This window comes from Pseudopipra pipra, chromosome 2 (genome assembly GCF_036250125.1).
Source record: "Pseudopipra pipra isolate bDixPip1 chromosome 2, bDixPip1.hap1, whole genome shotgun sequence".
In the NCBI taxonomy this organism is placed as follows: Eukaryota; Metazoa; Chordata; class Aves; order Passeriformes; family Pipridae; genus Pseudopipra; species Pseudopipra pipra.
The window spans coordinates 100,514,206-100,539,129 of record NC_087550.1 but is presented as its reverse complement, the minus strand read 5'-3'; the positions used below and the strand labels follow the sequence as shown (position 1 = coordinate 100,539,129).

The window sequence follows — 24,924 nt, the reverse complement described above, 5'->3', positions numbered from 1 at the left end:
TAAGATCTGTGAACAATTTGTAGTTCTCTATGGAAAAATGGATTCAAAACAGCAGTTTGGTAGAAAGTGAGGACAGGCACATAAAAGAGAACTTAAGCAACACAGAAGACTTTCAGACTCTTGAGGCAATTCATAAGGTTGCTTCAAGATGGAGATTTATTGCCCATTTATAACAAACAAGTGGTGATTTCAAGACAAATATAATAATTAAACATACAAGCTCTGGAATTGTACAAAGATACTCATTTCTTGTGGTTGATGTCCATCATTAAAAACAGTGCTAGCTTAAGGGACCTTTGCAGTGTAATCTCCTGCAGTTACAAGGGCACATGACTGAACAGGTAGGACACAGATTCACCATTGTGTGTTCTTCGAATTGCCTCTGCCAGGATCATGGAAATGTCAATAAACTGAAAGAAAAATCAATAAGAAAAATTTTATGGGATGCCAAGAACAATAAAACTATGCAGTTTATAAACATATAGACAAACATTCAATCTACCATTGTGCTCTCTTATTTCTAGGAAGAATTATAACATTAAAACTTTAGGTATTGAACATATACATAATAACTGCACTGATACAAAGTAGAACTCAAAAACTGAGTAAGAAAGCACTGACTAAGATTGCTGCACAGTAATATCGTTAAGACTTCTGATAAAAGGCATGTTGTGAAAAACCCCCACTATTCTTGCCATCAGATGGCAGTGTCTGCTTGATACAAATACAGTTTAGAGGAAGTACACCTTTTAAGTGCTTGTCTTGTTTCAATAAATACCAAATAAATGTTAGGCTTTTAAAAAAATCCAATAATGCATTAAAACCCCCAATCTTTTATGCTTTTCTCCACTCTATACTAAAGAAAACCTCCAATGAAACACATTACTTCCCAGAACAATTTCATTAGTGTTTTTCAAGAAAAAAGTCTAAGATTTCTGTGGCCTCCACAATAACATAAGTTTCTGCATGAAAATATTGTATGATTAATATTCATTAAAAAAACCCCACCAAAATCCAGTCAATTTTACATTTGCCACTCTTTCACAAGCAAGCATACTCAAGGTGCGGCAAATATCAAATATTTTGCAATGCTCTATTGTACTACCTGAATCCCCTTAAACAGTTCTTTGGCATGTTTTAGCAAAACTTTTTGCAAACCATGTATTTTAGAACATTAATTTCCTCTCAAGGCACAAATTCTAGCACCAGTGAACAGTAAAACACAAAACCAGAGTTTAAAGAAATTAAACAAAAATACCACTGTACCTGTATTTTTGGGCAGTGTTTCATTTTCTCCTCTTGGGGGATTGTATTGGTTACCACAACAGCCTCAAACGAAGCATTATTAATCCGAGAGAGGGCAGGACCAGAAAAGATGCCATGAGTGAGAATGGCATAAACTTTAGTAGCTCCAGCAGACACCAACCTGTAGAACATACAAGAAAAGTATGACGTGATGCATGTTTACATACACAGCTAAAGCCAGATACGAATCTCTAAAATACATTTTACTCACAAATTCCTACACATAAAATACCTACAAAATAATTCAGACATTTGTATAAGCTGAAAAAGTTTAGAACTGTCTCAAAAGAAACCAAAAACCCCATACACTGATAATTAAATAAAAGAGTTCTTATTTGCAGCAGCGATACTAATTTAAATTGCTGCATTTTGACCTTATCAGCACAACACACAACTGAACTCCAGTACAAGTTTTCTATCTTAAAATCAAGTAGGTTGGATGGCAGCATTCACAACCCTATTGTGTTTCCATTATCGTCCACCTTTATTTTCATCTGCAATTCAAAGAGTTCTGCTTGGAAGGAGTTTCTGAGGAAGAACAAATGTTAATGATTAAAAGCCTAGCTTGCTGCAAGGTTGAGAGAAGACATGCTGCTGATGCAAGCACTCAGCGAACTGGTGCAGCAGAGGAGGAAGAAAAAAGAAAGTATAAATCAAAGAACTAGAACACCTTGTGAATAAGTCAAAATATCTTCAGTTTGGTTTTTTACTGTCCTCGATGGCTCTAAATGCTCAGCTATGTCCTAACTGCTTTTCTAGCCTTGCAAACAGAGACCCTGAAGCATGGCATGTTATCGGATCATCACAAAGGCACAGGAGGAAGCATAAGAGAGAGAAAAAAACCCACAGAAACATCATCTCATTTTGAATGACTAAAAAAATCAAAGTTTTCTGGTCATTCTCAGAAATACATTTCGTAGCTGCAAGGAGGTAAGTAACCTCCAAGGAAGATGCAGCTTGACAGAGTGGGTACCAAGGGTATGTGCTTAAGTTTGTACTGAAGTTGATCTGCTGTATCTGAAAATACATTTCTTAGTTCATCTGCTTGATATGCATCTAGGTTGCTAAGATAAAAGGAGTTCTAAGAAGTATTTTGGTGATCAAGTCTAATTAAACACAAAGTACATCCCTCCTAGATTTGACTTTACTGAAAAGCACTACTTTATGCCAACAATATGATATAAGGCAGCATCAGTCAAGCAAATGCATCTTTCTTAGTGAACACTGCGGATACTTTGAAGGTGTTTGATGGTTTTAAAATTTGGTCTCTAGAAATCTACTGCAGGTAAATAAAGAGTGCTTCTTTCATAACAGGAAAAAAATAACGGTCTTCTTTTTGACAGGAATTAACTTCCTCTAAGCACAGGAGTATAAAAAAAATATTGTTGGCTAGGCAGTTTGTGATTTTGACTGTAAAGTGCATTAGACAGCCCAAATCTCTTTCAAGTTATATGACATTTTATTTATTCTGTGCTCTTCCTAAAAATAAATAATGTATTTCTGTAAATATTTTCTCAATTCCATGTTTTAAAGAAGGACACAGCTTGATCACAGAACTGTGACCTATAGACGCAAGGATCAGAATGACTTCATGCTACAGATGTCAGGCGGGGTTATAGGCATGCAGGAAGACTGCATTCATCAGCTGTCTCCAGGTTGCAGTACAGTGAGAATAGTGAGCCAGTTCACAATAATACTTACTTCTCTGCTGCATGACATATTGTGCCACATGTGTCAGCCATATCATCGACAAGAATTGCTACTCTATCTTTCACGTCACCAACCAAGACCATTCTGTCCACTTCATTTGCCTTCTTTCTTTCCTTATGAATGAGAGCAAATTCCACATTCAGTCTATCAGCAATTGAAGTAACCCTGAGTTATGGGAAGAAATACACCATATTTAGAGAACCATTTTAAAAGAAAGAACAGTCATACATATGTATTTGTCACAAAACACAGTTTTGTTTCCTGGCTTTCAAATTACCACAGCAAAAACTTTTGCAAGGAATGAGACAGGCAGAAATAATCTTAATTCATTGCTAATAAATACAACCAGAGTGTCTTAAGCTGTACTCCAAAAATTGATTTTTTTAATTGAATTGATTTTGGTTTTCTGTCATTAAGTGCCTGGCTTTGAAAACATTTCAGCTTTTCACAAGCTTTTATTAAGCTGCTGCAATACAAGTCACACTAGGTAATTTAAAGCAGAGGAAATTCTAAGTCAATTCTAAGCCTACTGGAGCATGCACTTTAATATTCTAACTGAAAAATACCATTGCAGGATGTGAAACCAAACCAAAGGGGAAAAACCAAAACAGAGATTAATAATTCTTTTCACAGTACTTGAATAGTAATCAAGTAGCTTACTTCATTAATAATTCCCTCAGCGTACATTTGCTTGACAAAGATCTTTTAAAACTACTCAGGGTGACCTCTGCTGGCCAGACAAACTTCCAATAATAAATTTAGCTTGTAATAGACTTCTGGTTGCTTTCTTCAGTTTAATATAACAGAGCTGATAAGTATCAAGACACAGGAATAAACAATTCCATGCTGTCTCTTTTTAAATGCTAGTGCAACCTTGTAACCTGTATTTTTAGAATATATTTAGAATGTTGTTAACAAGCTTCCTAACATGCATGGTTAATAGAGAATACAGTTTTGTTTCTTTACCACTTAAATATGAAGGAGTTGTTACGGTATTTCAACAACTGCATAATAAACAAAAAATCCAAAAGTTTTGAAATTTTTTGTGAATAGTGTGATTTAATATCAAGTCTCAATATCTCAGAGCCTCAATAGAATTTGTATGCCTTATTTCAGTCACAACATTTAATAAGCTGGGGAACAAACAAACAAATGGGAAACAAAAAGAATTCAGATATTTTAAATAAGTGCAAGAACATGGATTTTTTTTTAATTAATCCTTACTGATTTAAATTTTTGAGCCAATTCACATTCAATTTTCACATTCTATTCACTTTCCATTAAGTATTACTTTGTAGTTCTACATATTTTAAATGGAAAGGTCAAACCATATTCTTCACATTACATTGCAGGAGGTGAAGGAGAAGCTGTGACTTTATTGAAAGCAACATCCGCCCCTACTTAACCAGCAACTGTTTGGTTGCATTACAACTAAGATACTAAAGATAGACTGCAACTACCTATATTAAATACAGTGAAAGTGATCTTAAAAAAATAAACTTATATGATTAACTTAATCATAAATACTGGGCAGGGGAAAAAATGCTGTCTTGTGACTTGAATTCTAAGCAAAGGTTGTATTTTGTTTAAAAACAAAACCAAACAAAAACAATTTCAAACAAAAAACAACTGTGAAAATAACAGTATCCAGACAGGAATGAACAAAGAAATTTAATCGACTGAGTCATCTGACCCTTAGAATGCTTTCTATAGTTTATATTCTTTACATTCTTAACTTGATTAATCTAAAAACGAACAACTATGGAGTTGTAATCAGTCTTATTTCCCTACTAATCATTACAACATGAACACTCACAAAAGACCCAAAGATTTCAATTAAAAGAAAATGATGACAATCTTTCACATTTTCCCCCATACTACATTTCAGAAATATAAATTGCTATGGACTTACAGGATTATTATTTCATTTTTCTTTGTTCCCTTTGCAGCAGCAGCACAACCAATAAAACTTGAGAATAAGCACCTTGCCTCAATGGCATGCTTTATTGCCTCACCAGTCAGTGTGCTACTGAGCTTTTGCAATGGTTTACACTCAATCGATACCAAATAAAAGATAGTCTGCTAAGTGAGTAACACATGCTGTGAATGAAGAAACAAACTAAGTTTTCTATTTTTTCCTTTTGCCACTTCACTCCCTTTTTTCAGTATTTATAATGCAAAACTCAGGGTCAATAGGTTTACAGCTCGAATGCAATAACATAAAGAAAAAGGAAATACGAGTCAAGCAAGCTCTTACCTAAATGCCAGCAGGTACAGTGGGAATAGGCCATATGTTTTGACAGAGAATGGAAGCTTAGGCAATTCCAGAGTGAAGCAGGAAGAGGTGCAGCAACTGGACTAAAGAAGCAAGCAGCAGGAAAAATCTCTCCCCTCCTGTGGAGGGATTCAGCTAATGAGGCCACATCCAGGGAGAGAGAAAAATATTTTCTTTAGAGTATAGAAAGGTCCTGAATGTTTTCAAGCACGAACAACATTGGAAGGACTATTGTTCTGTTTTTACAATGTAGTTGGATTCATCAGTGATGTACCCTATATCTCACACATTTCATAGAGGAAAATAGAAGACTAGACAAACTAGTTCATTAATCACTAACTATATGTAAAACTAATAGTTTTAAGCTTGTATAGTACCTTTTTGCACCACCTGCATCAGGTGAGACTATGATACAATTTCTCCACTCAGGAATGTTCTCTTTAATCCACTGCAGCACTGCAGGTTCTGCATACAGGTTATCTACTGGAATGTCAAAGAAACCCTAGTCCAAAAAAGAAAGAATTTCATGAATATATGTTTGTATCTTACCTGAAACAAAGACACAGGGAAAGAATCAAGCCTTTGCCTTTCTGAATGGTAGAACTTGAATTAGTATTTTACACTGGCCTAATTCTGCCCTCTGATACTACTGTCAAATGCTGCTCAAGTCAAACAAATACTAAGGTCTCTAAAAATCTCACTCAAGAGTAGTGAATCAGAGAACAGATGTTCTCAATTGACATAAAAAAAAATCAGAAAAGGTGATCACCTTCAGGCACTCAAGTAAATTTATGCTAGTGAAAAGCTCTCAAAAAATCCATTGAGTAATACATAACTTTCATAAATTTCAACTGCTTGACATGAACAGCAGTATTTCAACACAGGGAAGACTCCAGCTAGTATTACTTGAGCAGTAGAATCTTTGTTTTTGTCCGAATTGTAAAGATAAGAAACCTATGTTAAACCACAAATGAAACTACTTCTTATTTGAGTGACAGCCGTCTAGCATAAGAAGAAATTCTGATTAAACAGAATGCCAGACCTGGAAGATAAGATATTTTCCAGAAAAAATAAGGTATCTTAAAACAAGGTACACATGAGAATGACAAATGATGTCTGCTTTATTACTGAGCAAAAAGTTTTGTGATTTGCTGGATTCAGCAGTAATCCAAGTAAGTGTTGCCAACCTTCATCTCCACTTCTTTTAAGAGAATACTGTACCCTTTGTTGTAACAACAAAACTCTACCTAGGGCAACACTATAATTCTGACAAGGCTCAGATTAAGAGAACTTGCCGCAAGCCAGTATATTTTATGTTCTGGAAGCTCTTACATTAGGCTTGGCAAATTTTACTGAAGACTCCAATGCACAAATATTTGAAATGCCTGCAAAATCACCCCATAAAATCAAGACTGGTATCTTTCTAAAAGGGAATTTAATTAGAAACAGGTAGTGAGACTTTCATTGAACCCTGGGAGTCCTGTACATAGCCTATCAAAACAATGAGAAAAGGCAGAGAATTACTACTAGCCTTTCCCATCAGTTCAGTAGAGCTCCTAGGCACAACTAGTAAGAAGCAATAGTTACCTGGATCTGAGAAGCGTGCAAGTCCATGGTGATGATGTGGTCAGCCCCTGCAACTGACAACATGTTGGCAACAAGTTTTGCAGAGATTGGTGCACGACTCTGAGGAATAAAGCACAAATGCTTTAATTTTAACAATATTTTGACTAGATGCAAGAAGTAGTTTAGTTACTTTTATTGTTTTTTTTTTTTCTTTAGAATATTTGGAATCTAAATACGAAAAGTTCCAAAACTTTTGCCAAACTATCCTGTCAATAGCTTGTCTTGCTACTAGGGTTTTGAAACTCAGCAAAGTATTCAGGTATATCTAAATCAGTTTGCACAGTCTGCCTAATAATGCTTGGTATTAAAAAGATATAAAATTGGGGATATAGTTTTCCAGTTCTTCTGCTTACAACTTTCAAATATCTTTCCTATAGCAGAAGACAATCTCTATTTCTCTAATTCACTACCCTACACAGACATCCAATTCTAAAGCAACTACCCTGTTCTAAAAGCACTGCAAAAACCATAGATCAAAGGTAAAGTGAACCCAACTTTTGAGAACGCTGCTTTAAAACAATGTTAGTATCAAGCATTTCTTCATGACACATTAAAGTCCATAGCAGATCCTTATCGGTAAGGGTCTTCTACCCTAGCCTATTTATTTATTAATTCTTTTTTTGTTAATTCATGTTTAATTCTTGGATGCAATTAGGAGTTTAGAATTCCCAAAAGGGACAGGAGGAATGAAAAAAAAAACCCTAAGAAGTGAAAAGAACAAAAGAAGAATAAAAATCTTATTAACAAGTTAATGCCAATGTCAAAAGCTCTTTAAAAGCATGCCAAACAAAGAGCAAAGTTAAAAAAAAAAAAAAAGATAGAAACTACGAGTGGAAGACACCCCACTTTTGATTTTGGAGCAACTTCAAAATTTTATCAGACTTTTTAAGCTCTGTAAAAAGCAATGCTGCCCTGGACAGCTTTCTCTAACAGAAATACTAAACAAAACCTGCTGCTTTCTTTTTGTCAGTCTTTAAATAGGGCTAATAGCTGGCAATAACATTAGCATGAAGGCAGAACTGCCATTCAGTCTCTGTCTCACTGGCAGACTGGTTTTTGCGGGCACAGTATTCTCTCCTGTGAACTCTCTTTATCAAACATTTAGCCTCCTAGGAACCTCCTCTCCATCCACACCCCACAAACAATTACAGAGTATCTCTGCTTTACTTCCATTGATGCTCAAGGGCATAACTGACAATGACCTGAATCACTTCCAATTTAACTTAGATTCTTTTCCGTCTGTGTCCTGTCAAGGAACCAATATTTTCCTTAAAACTTCTGCTAATTTAGGTGGAAACTTGTCATTTCTGTTTTAACCTACAGATTGACAACATACTTCCAGAACAGAAACTGAGATACTGCAGCCTTTCTCATGGCTAGATACAGCATATCACCATCATTACTTAAATTTTTCATTTTGAAAACCATGCCTTTTGGGCCCTGTGTTTCACAGAACATCACCACCATTTGGTCTGTGTAAGATACACAGAAGGCAGATGCAACAGCTAGCACTTCCCTAGATCTCTGCAATTCAGATGCAGAAGATGCAGATTCCATAAGAATTTATCATTAGCACTTCAGCACAGTTGATTTTCCACTTACTGAGGACTGTGGTGCTCTTAATTTAAGTTCAGTTCTGTAAGGTCGAAGTTCTCCAAGGCTTTCTGGATATTTCTATTATTAGTAGCAAACATTTTGTTTGTGCCATTTGAATTCCTGATCATAGCATCTGACATTTTTAAGCTGGACTTCAAAATATTCTCAAATCTCTGGCAACATCTAACAAAAGAAAGACTTAGTATCTACTCTTTTTATTCTATCGCAGCGTTATCTTACCAGCTCTTCGCAAAGATTTGTTTTAAAGTTTCCACTTAGCTGGACTAACAGGTGATGCTGAAATTAGAAGTTTGCTCCCCTGCTTGTCCCATCCCTGCTTTCCAGGCTAGACACTTCCACCACTTCCCTTGTGCTGCAGACCAGGACTTGTCTAAACCAACAGCAGCCATGTGAGTTAGCTGCTCAAGTGGAAGGGAAGGGAAAAGAAGATGACAAACCAGGACCACCCCCACTGGTAGAAACAAGTAACTAGTTCAGGCTAGCAGCTAAAGGCAAATTACATTCTTCTCAGAGTGTGGTTTGCCATTTTCACTCTATCCAGCACACTGAATTTTGCCTTTGGTTTATTTCATTTTGTTCAATGTGAATACCATTCAGTTTTTCTCATGTATCAGTACCATGAGTATCGCTATCACAAAGAAGACCCAAACAAAATACTTTCCTGCATCACATACTAATGTATACATTACCAGTTGGTACTTCTTTCAGCTGCTGGCCTTGCAGGCTGCCTTCCCAGAAGGAAGAACTTGAAGTTTTACCACTAGGTAACTTGTTTTAGCAGATATGCACACATCACAGATTGCCTATGTGTTGGTGGACAGAGGGTCTTGTATGGAAAGTTAGCCAGACACCAATATCTGTTTTCTCAGGAATGGGCTAGTAGGACATTAAGACAAAAGAAGTTTGGAGCTGACAGCTTCCTTTACCCAAAATTGTGCATTAAAAGAAAACCCACATGACACATTCAAAAGGATTTAATATTTGCATTAATATTAATTTAATATTGCTTGCATAGAACGTCAGTTTTGTGCTACAGTATGATCCAAATTGAAGATTATTTTAAAATCAAAGACAGTATATTCATGGGAACTTCAGATAACCTGGCCTCATTATTCAGAAACTTGGATGACAAAGATGAGCAGTCATGATTTTCTTTATATTGCAGTTTGTAAGGTTTGCTTCTGACGAGAGAGGTAAGAACAGAGATTCACAGCATTCATTGTTCCATTCTTTGATACAATTTTAGATTGGTTTCAGAATTATTAGTGTGAAATGCAGCATTAAATTAGGTACAGAAAGTAAATTGTAGAAAAATCACTTGAATTACCAGGAGCAAGGGGAATCCACAAAGCTAACGTAAACAACCTAACAAGAGTAACTGTGCAATGGACACATAGCTGAAAGTAAAAGTTGTCCACCAAGATCAAAGCTCTGTTGCCTTCAAGCATCTTATTACATTGTCTTGCTCAATATTCATCACATGCATGCTGAACAAAAAAAAAAAAAAAAAAAAAGATTTATAACTGGAACTTTCACTTCCAAGAAAGCCAGTTGTGAAGTGTATGGATACTGAATGTTCACTAATGTATTACCCAAATTTATCATTTCAAAAATGAGATATGCTTTGAAGCTTCAGAAGTTGACAGCCATTATCTTGAATGTCCAAATAAATTTTTAACCAGAATCTAGGAGTTTTCTTAAAGCAAATTATTCTAAAGGATTACTGTCATGGCCTAGGTGAAACACAACTGAAATCAAGAAGTGAAACTGGAAATGTTCCTAGTTATACATAACCCAGTAAGTTTCACCCTTTAAGGCCTCATTAATGGAAAATGCATAGTGTTAGATTTAAAAAAAAAAAAAGATACCTACCCAACGCTCCACGGACCCCTTCTACAAATCAAAAAAACAAAGTTACATGAGTGGTAGAACACCAAACTCACCTGTCACTGTACTTCTGACTTATCTCAAAGGCATCTCTGCAGTATCCTACAGAAATGTGTCCTGCCCACAGCTTGGAAGGTTAGCATAATTACAGGATATATAAATGCAGTTATGGCCAAAGCACAGACACACTTGAGCTAATTTTAAGTTAGCTAGCTTGTGCATCAGAAATATTCTGGTTCAGGGCAGCACGTGATTGAGTCTAAATTAATTTGCCAACTTCTCTATGATTCTCAGTAAGCCTTTTTTTTAACTTCTATTTCCCATTTAAAGCTAGTCCAGGTTTAGTGCTAAAATTTCCCAAGTAGATTTACAAAGGCCTTGCTCAGAATAAGATTTGTACTGCTAAGCCCTTTCCTTACATAAACAAGTCAAGAGCACTTTTATTGTTCTCAGCAATCATAACTACAGAGAGGTATGAAGAATACATGGTTATTTTAAGCAGAAAGGACTCAGTCTATTTAGTTCTTAATGAATTAAAGTCAATAACTTAAATTCAAACCAGAAAATAGCATTGCACTAGTGAAGATTATACTGCTTCAGTGATAAGTCAAGCAAACTACAGCAATATCTTTCACCATAGAAGAAAATCTGTGTACAATCATAGGAAGAAAATGGCTGGCACTTTACTGACACTTCAGGCAGCATACAAAGCTTGTGCACTCAACATGGGTCAAAGAACAAGTCATGTGATGCAATCCAACAGCAGGAGGAAAGATGTCCCTGTCAATAAGCTGCCCCATGTCGACAACTATATTATAGCTTATTTTGCAACATGGGGGTCAACTACCAAGGTTAATTTCCAAAGATGGCAAACATTTTCTCAACTGCAAAACAGAGGGGAGAAAAAAACCCCAACATAAACAAAAAAATGCATTTTGTCTAAAATTGTGGAATTAGAGACACAGAACAGCCTGGAAAAAAACCTCTAAATTCCTGTTAATCAAAATCATTTTCCTAGGCTATCCATCTTCACATGCCATTTCCAAAATACAAAATGCTCCTTGATGGCATGCTGTGCCACCACACTGGGGGTTTAAGTGTCTCTTGGAAGTCTGCCAGATGGATTTTGACTACCCTTGACAAGACATAATCTAGATGCACAAAAAATTTGGAATATACTCATCCTTTTCCTACACCAAGAACTTAGAGGATGGTCTGGCAGAATCTTCCCATATGAATTGGTAAAATCAAAACATAGTGAGATGCTTTCCTTCCTTTTCAACAAAATGTTTTTTGGTTCACTTTCAAGGTCTTTCGATATAAAGAAGTATTTCACCTCTCCGGATCAAGGGAAAGCATTGTTCAATACAAAACACAGCAAAAATGAAGTACCAAACATGCAGGTAAAGAACAGGGTATTATTATTTAACTCCTGAATTCCATTTTTGGAAGAATAACAAGTGGGTCTTGGTAATATTAATATGGTGTTACAGAGCCTGCACTTAAAGAAAGAGTATACCAGAAAAAACCTCTTGTATTTAGTTTTGTTCTTAGACATCACATTATATGTTTTGTAATAACTGCTATTATTTTTAGCTTCTGCATTATTTCTCAGCCTGTTATTTTTTTAATAAAAGAATATAAAGAACAACAGAAGGCTTTCAGGATGGGCTTGATGCCCAAAGTGAAAGGGAGAGGGCAGTGCATTTATGGGAAGTACAGGAGAGCGGTAAATTTTCCCAAAAATATAATCACTGCAATCCAATCTTTAAAGCCAAAATCACATTTCTTATTACTTCTTTTCAAATGAGTTTAGGTAAAAGTAACATTCACATAACCAATCAGAGAGAGAAAAGTCTAGTCATCTACTTTTCAAAATCAGTCTTACTTGCTATAGAGAGTTTGTTACTGTGTTACCAACTTGGCTGAACTGATATATTTATCAGTTATGACAAATCAAATTCAGGAAAAGGGCACTAAAATCAGAAGAGTATTTACGGGATTTCCATACAATTTTTGGTCTGCATATATCAAAGTAATTGTTATAAATATTAAAACTTCTTTTTAATCTGTCTGGCATCAAAAAATAATGTTTTTATTAATTACTGTTACGAACTGCAGATTTTATCAGTTCCTTCCATTTCACTCTGTTTAACCATATAGGCTAAAACCTACCTGCATAACTGTTACAGCAGTTCAAATTTAGGATTTAATTCCATGCAATTAACTTGCTAAAAAGGGTGTATTCTCTTCATATATAGAGATGGAAAAAACCCCAAACAAACCAACTCCAAAACTTTGAAAATGCAGGCAAAACCAATCCCATAAGGTGAGGTTTGCTAGCAAAGTACTCTGCAATACACCACACACAAATAATGTACCTATTTTTGCAAACTGAAGGCATGTCAATTAGCAAAACACAAGCAAATAAAAATTGTCTCACTTCATTCACTTATAAATAAATTAATTGAACATTTAACCAAAAAAAAAAAAAAAAAAGAGATGGAGGAGAGGGGGATCAAATCTTTCAAATCACTTAAATATTTATGAAAATTATTAATCTCCAAAAATTCCAAGTGAGCAAGCTGAACAAAAGCCTTCCAAAATGACTCAGTTCTTACCTACCTTGTCTTTCTTATCTTGCCTGGCATATGGAAAACATGGAATTACAGCAGTCACTCTGGAGGATGATGCAATCTTGCAAGCATTGATCATGATGAGTAGTTCCATTAAGTTGTCATTTATTTCTCCACAGCCACTCTGGATAATATATACATCTTCCCCTCTCACACTTTCACCAATCTCTACACTGAAAGAGCAGGAGATGACCATTTACCATTTCAACACTTGAATTACTTAAAAAGCACTACTAAAGAATAAAAAAAAACAAAACAAAACAAAACAAACAGTTTTGTTTTAACAAACTTCCATAGGTTTTCCATAAACTCTCCATTTAGATTAGGATTTTTATTTTTTTAACAGCAATTTGAATAACTGTCTCCTCGTAACAAAGACTATTTCAAGACAAGCCAGTCTAAAATTTACTTTAGTCTAAATATCTTCTTCATAAGGTGAGCACTAACCAACACATAATTACAGCTATAACAGTGATGCAGCTCACATTGTTATTAAATTTGTTACTGCTTTTTTTTAGTCTATATGTTCTGTGTCCTTGCCATCTCCCAGGTAGATGGCCATTTAAAGAATAACCTAGATGATAAGTACAGAAATAGCATATTCAACTTCAGGCATTAAGTACTCCTTGCCTCAAAATACCTCCTTAAAAAAGGCAATTATATTTCTATAATTATGATGTTACTATGTACAGGAAGCAGGTGTATTTTAGAAGCTGGATATATCAAACCACACTCCAAAGCCAAACATCTCATTAAGATCTACACCATGATGTTCGAGTATTTTTAAAAGAAGAAAACCTTAGAGGAAAGCTACAAGGGCTGCTCATGAACAGCTTACCATGGCTCAATTCTCATGTTGTGTCCGTTGCTCTATTCACTGTAACTGTACTTACTTGCTTTGGTTCTTTATGACAGTATCTAAAAGAAATTTTATTCTTCCACAGATTTCAAGGCAAATTTTGAGACCAGTCACTGCTCACACCACAAAATTCAAAAATTAAATAGAGTTTAAAAATGAACAGGAAAAATAAAACTATTGAATGTATTCTTTCTCAATTCTAGATCTAAACAAGAGAAACATACTGCTGAACCACATTAATTTTCACATCTGTTATTCCAAAACTTATGTATAAACTCAGCAGAATAATCTTCATTTTTCCCTAAATCCATGCACAACATACAAAAAACAGACTTCCTAAATACTGAGGTGATCACACCTTTTAAACCCATGCTCTACTAAGTTAGTCCCAGTTATTAAATGCTAAAATATAGTGGGCCTTTATTTAAAAGATAGCATCTTTACCCAAGGCACAAATGAGCAAAAGCTTCTAGCTGGAAACCTTTCTAATGGCCAAGATATAGGTAGAATAATTTCTCTGATCATAGAATCAAATGGGTTGGAAAAGACCTCTGAGATCATCAAGAGAGCCAACCCTTGATCCAACATGGTCATGGTTACTAGACCATGGCACTAAGTGCCACATCCAATCTCATCTTAAAAACCTCCAGGGACAGAGAATCCACCACCTCCCTGGGCAGCCCATTCCAATGTCTGATTACTCTCTCTGTAAAAAGTTTCTTCCTAATATCCAACCTAAACCTCCCCTGGTAGAGCTTTAGACCATGCCCTCTTGTCCTATTGCTGGTTGCCTGGGAGAAGAGACCAACTCCCCCCCCCCCCCCCCCCCCCCGGCTACAACCTCCTTTCAGGTAGTTGGAGAGAGTGATGAGGTGTCCCCTGAGCCTCCTCTTCTCCAGGCTGAACAACCCCAGCTCCCTCAGCCTCTCCTCATAGGACTTGTGCTCCAGTCCCTTCACCAGCCTTGTTGCTCTTCTCTGGAACTGCTCCAGCACCTCAATATCCTTCCTGAACTGAGGGGCCCAGAACTGGACACAGTACTCCAGGTGTGGCCTCACCAGCACTGAGCACAGGGGCAGAATCACTTCCCTGGACCTGTTACCACACTTCCTGATACAGGCCAGGATGAGTCCTTCAGCGCTGAGGCTTGTGGTGGTCAAACCCAGTTCTAAAAACTTTTGTTTATCAACTTTTTTAATGTAAAATTCATTAGCTTTCTGTAGAAAGGAGTTTACTGCTTTAAAACATCTTAAAACATTTATCAGCACCAAGATAGTTAAGTTCATGTTCTTAGCTCCCCTATTCGTCTCCCCTGCAGTCCCAAACAAGCTACAGTAAGATCCTGTCTTAATTTTTCTCTGTAATTTAATACATTTTTTTGCCCAAGAATACTACTAGCAGGATTTCTTACGATCCAAAAGAAAGCGAACCACCTAACACCAGGTCTCTGGAAGGACAAAGAGTTGGTCAGGGACAGAGTCATATGCAGATACGTCAGGAAACTTTTTGGAGGCTTTCATCATGGCACAAAGACACAATTTTCCAGATATAAAACTGTTACTTTCCTGTCCAACTTCTTGATCAATGAAATAGGGCCATTTAGAGAAAAGTATTTTGATCAAAATATTTTCTTAGCTTGTTTTCCTTTTTGGAGCGGAAAAAGTTTTGGTCAACATAACTTAAGTTCAGCAAGATACTAAGTATATTGCATAATTGGAAAAAACTACCCAGGTTTAAGTAGAAGCCCTTCTGAACACAAATCCAGCTCTAAGTAAAGCATCTACCCACTAGATGGATGTAGCCTCAATCATTATTATAGCTTCATGGTTATTATGAGGGCTCTAAAAAATTGTAATTGCCACTCGACTCAGCACTTACACAGACCTGCTTTATAACAAGTGTTGTCACATACCACACCTTTGGAATACATCCAAAGAAAAATTATTTTAGTACTTAGGTAAAAAAAAAAGAACAGCTAGTTTAACAGACATTACACATTAGGAAAAAAATTGCCCGAATGACATGATCTTAACGTTCATTATACACTGAAAGAACACTGAGCTATAGCATTCAGAGTTGTTTTGTTCCCTAAAAGCACATCACTAAAAAATAAGAGGTTTCAGAGGGTCAGGAAATATACTTTAAGATAAATATAGGTCTGGTTAATACAATGGACCTGAAGCGATGCTTTTTCCATTGTCATTAATTGTATTTTCTTTCCTTGTGCTCGTAGTAACTTTTCCCTCTTGTAAACAACTTAAAAAACAAACATGCTGCTTCTTTCTGTCTTGGTGCATTTGAAAAAAAATTCTTTATGCTTTTAAGACTAGAATGACATTCTTATTTGTCCCACAGAAATGTGAGTAGTCACATTTCCCAATCAGCTAGAGAAAGCTGTGCAACCAAGCAGTATCTCTTATTACCTATCTTCTCAAAGATTGGTATTGAGAGGTATTGTGTAGACTCAGCCAAGAGATACACACACAGCTGCCTATTTTACCTCCACCAAGCCAGAGAATAAAGGATAACCAGTCACTGTGTTGCAAGTATTCCATCAGATACAGCCTGTACTAACAACACTGGTGAGGTTTTGGGTAGTGGGTTTTTTTGTTGTTGTTGTTTTGGTTTTGGGGGGAGAATGGCAGTTTGGGTTTGGTTGTTGCTTGTTTTCAGCTTTTTTCGCCCCCTCCTTTTTTGTTTTCGTTTGGTTTGGGTTTTTTTTACGTATTCAGACAACCAACAAAAGGCTATAAACTACGGAATCAGATATGTGAAGTATTGTATCTCAACTATCTGTTAGATAACACTAAGCTAACAGGAGTCAAACTGTGTTAGTTATCTTATTAACATTACTACTAAATTCCCCCATCTATATCATAACTGTTTGGAAGGTTATTTAAACAATTTCACATAGTGAGGACACAGAGGAAGGACATAAGAACAAACTCTTGCCTCAAGATTACGAGCTTTGTTTGGTTTATGCAATTTAATCAAATTCCGCTATTTGGTAACAGTTTAAATAAATGTCTCATTCAAGAAGAGTCAACAGAACCTGTACATTAAAAGCCCTGACATCACACAGTTCTGTTTAAAAGTGAAATTCACAGAAATCAATAGCCCACAAAAGGATTTAACTTTGAGTGAGTTGCTTGGAATTCACAAGCACAAGGCTCTAGCTGAGAAAAATACACATATGACAGGACACGATGAAAACCAAGTTTAAGTGTTAGTATCTGCCTTCAACTTGCAAAGGCTGATTTGAGAGTTCAATTTAGTAAGCAGAATCTTAGATGAACTAATAACCATGAATTAAGGATAAGGCTCAGAATCTACTTAGGTTACAAACATATTTCAATGACTGAAGCATCCATTAAGCAAAAATCAGGATCAGGAGTAACAGCAGACTGAGCTCCTGAGCTAGATTTACAGTATACTCCCATCAGAACTCAGTGATAGGAATTTTTAATTTGTACCTTCTAACCAAAAAGCAAACAGTTGTGAGGAATTAGGGGAATAAATATGCAGAGCCAGATTAGGATGGTAAATAATATATCTGTAACTAGGATCCTGTTCAAATCATGCACTTACAAGGGCTCTACATACCTTTTTAAATAATTACAATAGATTAAGTTTCTAGCCATGTTTACAAGAAGTAAGATTTCTTAAGCAATTTAGGTGCCAATAAGGTAGATGTGTACTTCAGGCCCTTTTAATACCCAGAGAAGAAGCCAAAATTTAAGGTCTAGAGTCCTCATGCAGTGTGCAAAAAGAATCAATATCTCAAAAGTGATCAAAAACCTGCACATGCTGAGCTTGCAACTCATTGAAACCCAGCCAATGGCAAGCGCTCAGCAGTGGGGTGTGTTTGACCTCCTACCTTTGGGAACACATTTTGCAGAGTAAAGTCTTTTAACGCAAGGCTTCCAACTTAGTGGACAAATATTTCAACTGACACGATGTTACATAAAGTGGCTACTAGCAAAGCCCAAAACAACAAAGAAATAATAAAAATGCCAGAGTTGGTTTTAAGTTTACAGGGATCCCTTATGTCCTGGTCTCCCCTCAACTCTAGGCTCTTCCACCTTAAAAGCTCTAAGACAAACCCTCTGCTAAATCTTCATTAACAACTGCCTAATGGTGGGAACTGCTGTGGTAAGTATCAGAAGACAGGAAATATCTTCTTACTCTGGCACACAGCCTACCATTGCCAAGAGGAAAACACCCTTCCTTGAGCTAGCTCTGGGTTTAGCCACATGCAGTCCAAAAGGAACTCTCAGAAATTTGGAAACAAAGGTCTAATAAGTCTGAAAATGGGCAAAAAGTCTCCAAAAGCTGAGTACCAAACTCTGCAGCTAAGGACATGTGGGTTTGTTAGTCATTATTCTCAATAGTCTTTTTTTTTTTCATTTCAAGCTTTTATCATCTACAAAAAGATAAATAAAAATATAGATAAATATAATAAAGATATCTTTGTGATAAAATGCACAATCAATACAGTGGATGCCTCAAAACAAAAGCATTGAAGGATTTGGGGGCTTTTCTGATACAGAGCAATGAACGATGTAAGAGATGGCTATATTTGCTGCATCCTCAATTCCCTGTACAAACAAAACACTACATTGTTGTGGCTTAAACCATGACAAACACACACAACGTGAAGTCTAGAAACTATCTTATTCAACCAATCCGATAAAATCTGTTTCTCCAGCCTCCCCTTGCTCATGACAACGTAATTGAGTGGGAAGGGAGGGAAAGAGCTGCCTCCACTGACACAGGCAGATCACAACCACTCCAGTTGCAAACCACTGCTCAGCAGCTGTGCAGTGCGAAGACACAATTCACATCTCAGCATGTTCCCTAATCCCCACTGCCTTCAGCTGATGTAACATCAGTTTATGACCTGAGCTTGTTCATTCCATGAGTAGAGATCTGCGAACATCATAACCATCTACTCCAGAGAGGGTGATGCAGCTCCTGGCCTCCACATCAGCTGAACTCAAACCAGGTTACATGAGATGCAATCAGGTCATGTCTCATCTGAGACAACTGCAGTACAAGATTTGGAGGATGCTGAAGGGAAGATAAGAGGGACATTTTACAGCCAGGTGCTGAATTGTGCATTCCTGATATATAAGTTTCTAGGTTTGTTCTTGCTTCTTTCAATTATTTACTTGATAGAAAAAAAACAGTTTCATTACCCCACTTTGTGTGAAATAGAGACCCAAACCCATCCTTGCATGAATTCTCCAAGGAAACATCCGCTACTTTTTCCTAACTTCCAAGATTAAATTTCAGTCCAAGATACTAGTTTTGTTTATTTAGTTACAAACACATGGCCCTCATACCAACAGCACAGCTTTTCCCATACAGCACGCAATGTCCCTTGGTAGTCAAGCCATATTTCCCTCTGCAAAAGCTAAATGGCATTCACTTTAAGCTGATGTTTCTGAAACAACCCAGCTTCAGTAGCTAAATAAGGCTGTGGGTAGGAAGCCTTCAAATTCACATGTCCCAGGCAGGACTTTAAAATCCTTCCTCTTGGATCAAGAAAAGATTCACTTCAGACACTGAATTTGACAGGAAGAAGCAAGGAAGCTCACAGGAATGAGCAGGAGCCCCAACTTCTTTCACCAGGAGAGATGTATGTAAAAGAATCTACCACTCTAGTTTCTCCAGTTTGAGAATAAAAAGTACTTTAAGGGTAGAGTTAAAATAAATAGTCTTTAGAGAAGCAAGAATACCATATCTTGTAAGAAAATATATTTATTTATGAAGTGATATATTCAATGATTTTTTTTTTTTTAAAACTCAGTTGAGTCATCAAAAATATCTGCACTGGGGTTTATTTGTGTATCAACTATAATGAAATGCCATCTCAGTGTATTTGGTGACAATTTTGTGAAAAGCTTCAGTGCGTTTAATATCTGTATGCATCTGTTACAGACATGTTTTACATGTCTGTAAAAGAGAGCTTCAAGATGCTGAGGCTACAACAGCCACCCCTGTTTAAGGACTTCCATTCCTTTCTTCTTCCTCCAGCCTGCACAACTCTGCTGATGACAATTGCTTGTCGGGTTTGAAGAAGATAAACTGACTAAGCCCCCCACTGCAGCCCTTATCATTTTGCCAAATAAATAAGGTGGTGCCACCCAAGCTCCTACCATGGCACTGTGGCTGGCACATAACGGACACAGAAGCTTTGAATACTAAACAGACTTATCTTCCACAACCAGATATTACTGAGGTGCTCTCTCACTGCATTTGTTAGGGTTGCTTGACTTTAGTATCCAGCTGAAGGAAAGCATTTCCACACAGTTTAGAGGGAGGGAAGAAAAAAATGGGGCAGTGATTGAGTCTACCAGCAACTTCCCTCACTTCCTCTAGCACAAACATTACACTCATCAGTTACACACCTGCAAGAATACTGAATGCCTAAATCAAAAGAGAACTGTGACACCACTAGATATACCAGTCTCAGAATAAACTAAAAAGAGAAGCCTTTCTCACTTTAAATGTTCTGGAGTTGGGACTGTACCTGCCTATTTAGCCACAGTGCTTGTCAGTAGTGGTCCTATCCCTGGCTAACCTCAGCATTACTTTCTCAAACCCACTTACACCTGCTAAGGACTGGGACTGAAACCTAAAGCCTGTTTGAGTGGAAATATAATGGCTCTTCCCTCCAGTAAAGAGCTTCCAGCCAAAACCCTTTGACAAGGATTTTAAGCCTGGGGCTGCACACAGCTATCAATTTAGGCATCATTTATATTTAAGAGAATGCAGCAAAAAGCAAAATAGAGTTTTTAACAAAAGGTAAACCTTCTCTGCAACTTGCTAACTTAACAGATCTGACAAAACGAGTTTGTTGACCCTCAGACCCCAGCTTATCTGTTTGCACAGGGGTTTGTCCGACTGCCACTGGGAAGGTTTACGGTTCTTTGAACTTTTTAACTATCAGGTTCTAGTATTCTGCAATACTGCACGTGTATTTTGTAATGCCAATACACTAGTTTATAAATTTAAAAATGCAACAAAAATAAGGGGGAAAAAAGACTGTGCATGATTCACTTGATATGGGAAGAATTTTTGCTTACATACACACACAAAGAGATTTTGTTATATAGGCACACAAAATCCAAATGCCTTACAAAAGGACCACTGCAGCACAAATATCAGCTTTACCTTTAGTTTAATCTCAAACACATTGTTGAGGAATTCTCTTATTACTATTGCTAATTATTTTTTTTTTTTATTAAGGACATTAATCTGGAAAACTGGAAAGTCAATATCTCGAAATAAGTTGCTAAGGATATTGCAAAAATTACCCACTTAAAACATTATATAGAGGATACAACTTTATTTGCTGAAGGGGAAACAAGAACTTTGTATTAGAATCTCAAAAGTAGAAAGTTGTAAAAACAAACAAACAAACAAAACCAAAAACAAAACAAAAAAAAAACCCAACTAAACCAAACACAAAGATTTAAAGTGGTAAGGCATTTTAGTTCAGGGAATAAAAGAAAGATAATGTCAGCATCACGGTGTTGCAACAGAAGCAACTAGAAACATGTTTCTGTTAAGTACATTCCTCATATCTATACCACACTACATCCCTACTTGCCTAAGAAAATAAACTGGCACTACGAGATTAGCCAAACCACTGACATACTGTAGCCACCACTACCTTCTTTGTTAATGGCAGAGGTCAATATTCCACACCTGGAAAAATAGGTGGAATGACAGACTAGAGATTATGGCATCCTGAAGCCTAGAGTTTAACTTACCTCATAAAATAAATATGCAAACTTTGGAGATAAACTTCTACCTTGGATGAAATCTAAATCAATTTAGTTCTGCTGTTTGTTATGTTTTAAGCAGAAATTAAGATAAGTGTCTCTGGAGAACAAACATTAAAAAAAAATAAATTAGACAAGTTAGCAAGAAAGTCATGCAACCAAATACACAAATTAAGTTTTATCATGCAGAAAGAGATCAAAGAGCAATAAAGTGAGTATGAGGCTGGAAAGACTTGAGAGAAGATTTAAGCTTTCATTTAATCAGGAATGAATAGAAGAGCTAGAGTGTGCAAACATTAGGTTGCATAAACACCAATGGAAGCGGGTTTATAGTAATGCCAGTGAGCATAACTAGAACAAGAGCAATTAAACTGAGAATGCAAAAATGTAGACAGAAGAGAAGGACAAGCTTTGTGAGAGTAACTTTAGAATACATCATGTTAATCTTTCAAAGGAAGCAATGGAAACACACTTTTTCAGGAGTTTCAGAACAAGAACAGATAAAAATAAACATACAAGAACTTCAGAGACTAGTCAGCTACTTATAGTCAGAAAGTTGTGTTTCAGAATAAGCTGGCAGCCTAGACTGACACATCTATATAGAAAACAGCTGCACAGTTGTACCAGCTCATGGGATGAACGTACCACTTTCACCTGAATTTAAAATTCTTCATTAAAATTGAGCAAAATAGGTAGGTCAGAAAGCTAAGATGACAAACTAGTAAAGAGAAATAATATTGGTAGAAAAAGCACTGGCAAGCACATTCTCAGAGAGTCCAGGTGAGCAAGCTATCCTGATAGTTTCATGCAGAATTTTTTGCACTGTTGCCAGAGTTATTTTCTGCATTTGGCTGGCCAGGAGCATGGTATGACTGCACTTTTAGGAATCGGTATAAAATTTAATGATCTTATCATCTGCAGGCACCTTTTGGGTAAGGCGGCACAGGTCAGTATAAAATTTATCTTTTTCAGCAGGGTCGGCTTGGAGAGTTGGGGCATATACACTAAAGAGGACAACATGTTCCTTGTTGTGTAGTGGAAGGCGTGAGGAGATAATGCGGTCAGAATGACCTGTCGGCAGATTTTCAAGTTTAGGGACAATAGAGTTTTTAATCATGAAGCCAACTCCTGAGAGATGCCTTTCGGTTCTGGGTTTACCTGACCAAAAGAGTGTGTAACTGGCACCATGTTCTCTAAGGCTGCCTTCCTCATGGAGACAAACTTCACTGACAGCAGCAATGTTGATGTTGAGACGTGACAGTTCGCGGGCAATTAGGGCAGAACGACGCTCAGGACGTCTGCTATCTGCAGTATCAAGCACGGTTCTGATGTTCCAGCATGCAAGTGTCAATTTGGGTACACCTTTGGAGGCAGGTGTATGCCTTTGTCTCTTAAACTTTGTTTGACCACATCAGAAGATGCCCGTTGACCACGGTTAACCAACCAAGTACTTTTAGGAGTAAGCCAAGGCCATCACAACAACTGTATTACCCTCATGCATGACCATCAGTCTTGGGCTATGGAGGGAAGCCATACAGGAGCTGTAATCAGTCCACCACACGCACAACTGGCTGCTGATGCAAAATAACGACCGGCTGCGACAAATTCTGTGATTTGCCCTTTTTAAAGTGTCATCACCATCCTGTCCTTACAAAACTACATAACATACTGTAGTTCATAAAATCAAGATGATTTTTTTTCAGGTAGACAAAGCTGATCAACCGCATAGTTAACTACCTGCGAGCAGTGGGATGCACCTGTTGCCGCAGACGGGCCGCCTGTTGGAAACACCATCCTCACCTCAGAGGAGGCAGGATGCTCTTTGCCCGGCCGAGGCCGTGCAAGCCCTGCTCCGTCCTAAGAGCACCCGACAGGAGCGCTGCCCAGCCGGGCCAGCACAAGCCAGCCGGGACGCCTCCCGTGCGGTGCTCGTGCTCCGCAGGCGGTCAGGGAGGGTGGGACAACCAGGAAGGGACCGGCCATGACCCAGCGGACCACCCCGTGTCCCCGCGCCTGCATCTGCACCTGCCGGGGGGCACCCACACGTGAGACCCGGGGGTGACACCGGGCGGGACCCGCCGGCAGCAGCAGCCCGGCCACGGGGGTGTGTCCAGGGCGCGCCCGTGACGCCAGCGGGGCGTGAGAGGGGGTAATGCGGGGAGGGGAGGTCCGGGACGCACCTGGTTTCCTGGTTGCTGAATTTCTTGGTGACCACCTTGCCCAGATCCAGCCCGAGCCGGTCGGCCACCCGCTGGGACAGGTCGTGGTGGGAGCTGCCGCTGAACAGCACGATGTTCGGCATGGCGGGGGCGAGCGCGGGCCGGCGGGCGAGGTCCGGGCTGCGGCGAGAGGGACAGAGGAGCGCGGGGACCGCGGTGCGGGGCCAAATAGCCGCGGTGCGGGCCCGCCCCCGCCCCGCCGCCCGGAGCGGGAGGGACCGGGGCGGGGCGAGCCGGGGGCGCCGCGGGGCACAGGTAACGCCGGCGGCCCCAGCGGCCACGGGGGGGCGTTCGGGGGGGCCCTGCCCCTCCTGGTCCTGGTCCTCCTCCTCCTCTTCTTCTTCTTCCACGTCCCGAGCTCCAAGCCCAGGTGACCCCCCAGCTGCTGTCCTGCCTCTGGAGCAGCGTTCGGCCGGGCTGTGCCTTAGGCGTGCAGAGCTCTGCCTGCGCTTCGCTCCCGCACTTGAAGAGAGGCACGAAGGAAAGATCCTCACATGAGCTCGGCTATGGGAATATGTGGTTCAGGTGACACCGTCACCTAAAAAAAGCAATTGTCAAATACAGCTATAGGTAGGTATGTGTTTGGTTAGATCCATATCTAACTAGTTTTATTTACCAGAGCTGTCCTTAAATAACCCACGACCGATTCTATATACACACTGTTCATTTTCCACTAACATGTTTTTGTCGATTGTTGCTTAGAAAGAAGCTCACGACCAGACTGCTGTCTGAAAATTGACAAAGACAAAAAGGTCTTAGCTTTCAGGTGAGCTGTTTTAGGTTGTATGTATACAAATAAATAAATTGCATTGGATAAGTGACTTCAGAACTTTCTCAGTTTTCCTGCCTTAAGCAAACCTTTGCCTCAAGGAGCAAGGTCTTGAACATATGTTTAATATTGTTCTGTCAGTAGGATAATCCATGACTAAATAAACACCTGTGTTGCATAGTTCACTAGAACAGACAGGTTTAGAACTGCTCAAAAAGTCCCATCGGT

The 24,924-nt window shown here is 38.2% G+C and overlaps 1 protein-coding gene across 2 annotated transcripts; it reads right to left on the bottom strand.

The window, feature by feature from the left end:
- Nucleotides 1-133: 133 nt before the first annotated feature.
- On the bottom strand, nucleotides 134-24,079 carry PRPS2 (phosphoribosyl pyrophosphate synthetase 2). 2 transcript variants are annotated; one of them, XM_064646617.1, is made up of 8 exons: nucleotides 23,889-24,079; nucleotides 13,046-13,229; nucleotides 10,406-10,426; nucleotides 6,878-6,976; nucleotides 5,668-5,792; nucleotides 3,007-3,180; nucleotides 1,267-1,426; nucleotides 134-410 (listed from the first exon to the last, which is right to left on the bottom strand). In XM_064646617.1, the coding sequence occupies exons 1-8, from the start codon at nucleotides 24,008-24,010 to the stop codon at nucleotides 318-320; spliced, it is 978 nt and encodes a 325-aa protein (XP_064502687.1). In that variant the 5' UTR covers nucleotides 24,011-24,079; the 3' UTR covers nucleotides 134-317. The 2 variants fall into 2 exon arrangements, with proteins under 2 accessions (XP_064502687.1, XP_064502688.1); XM_064646618.1 differs by lacking the exon at nucleotides 10,406-10,426.
- Between the last annotated feature and the right edge of the window lie 845 nt (nucleotides 24,080-24,924).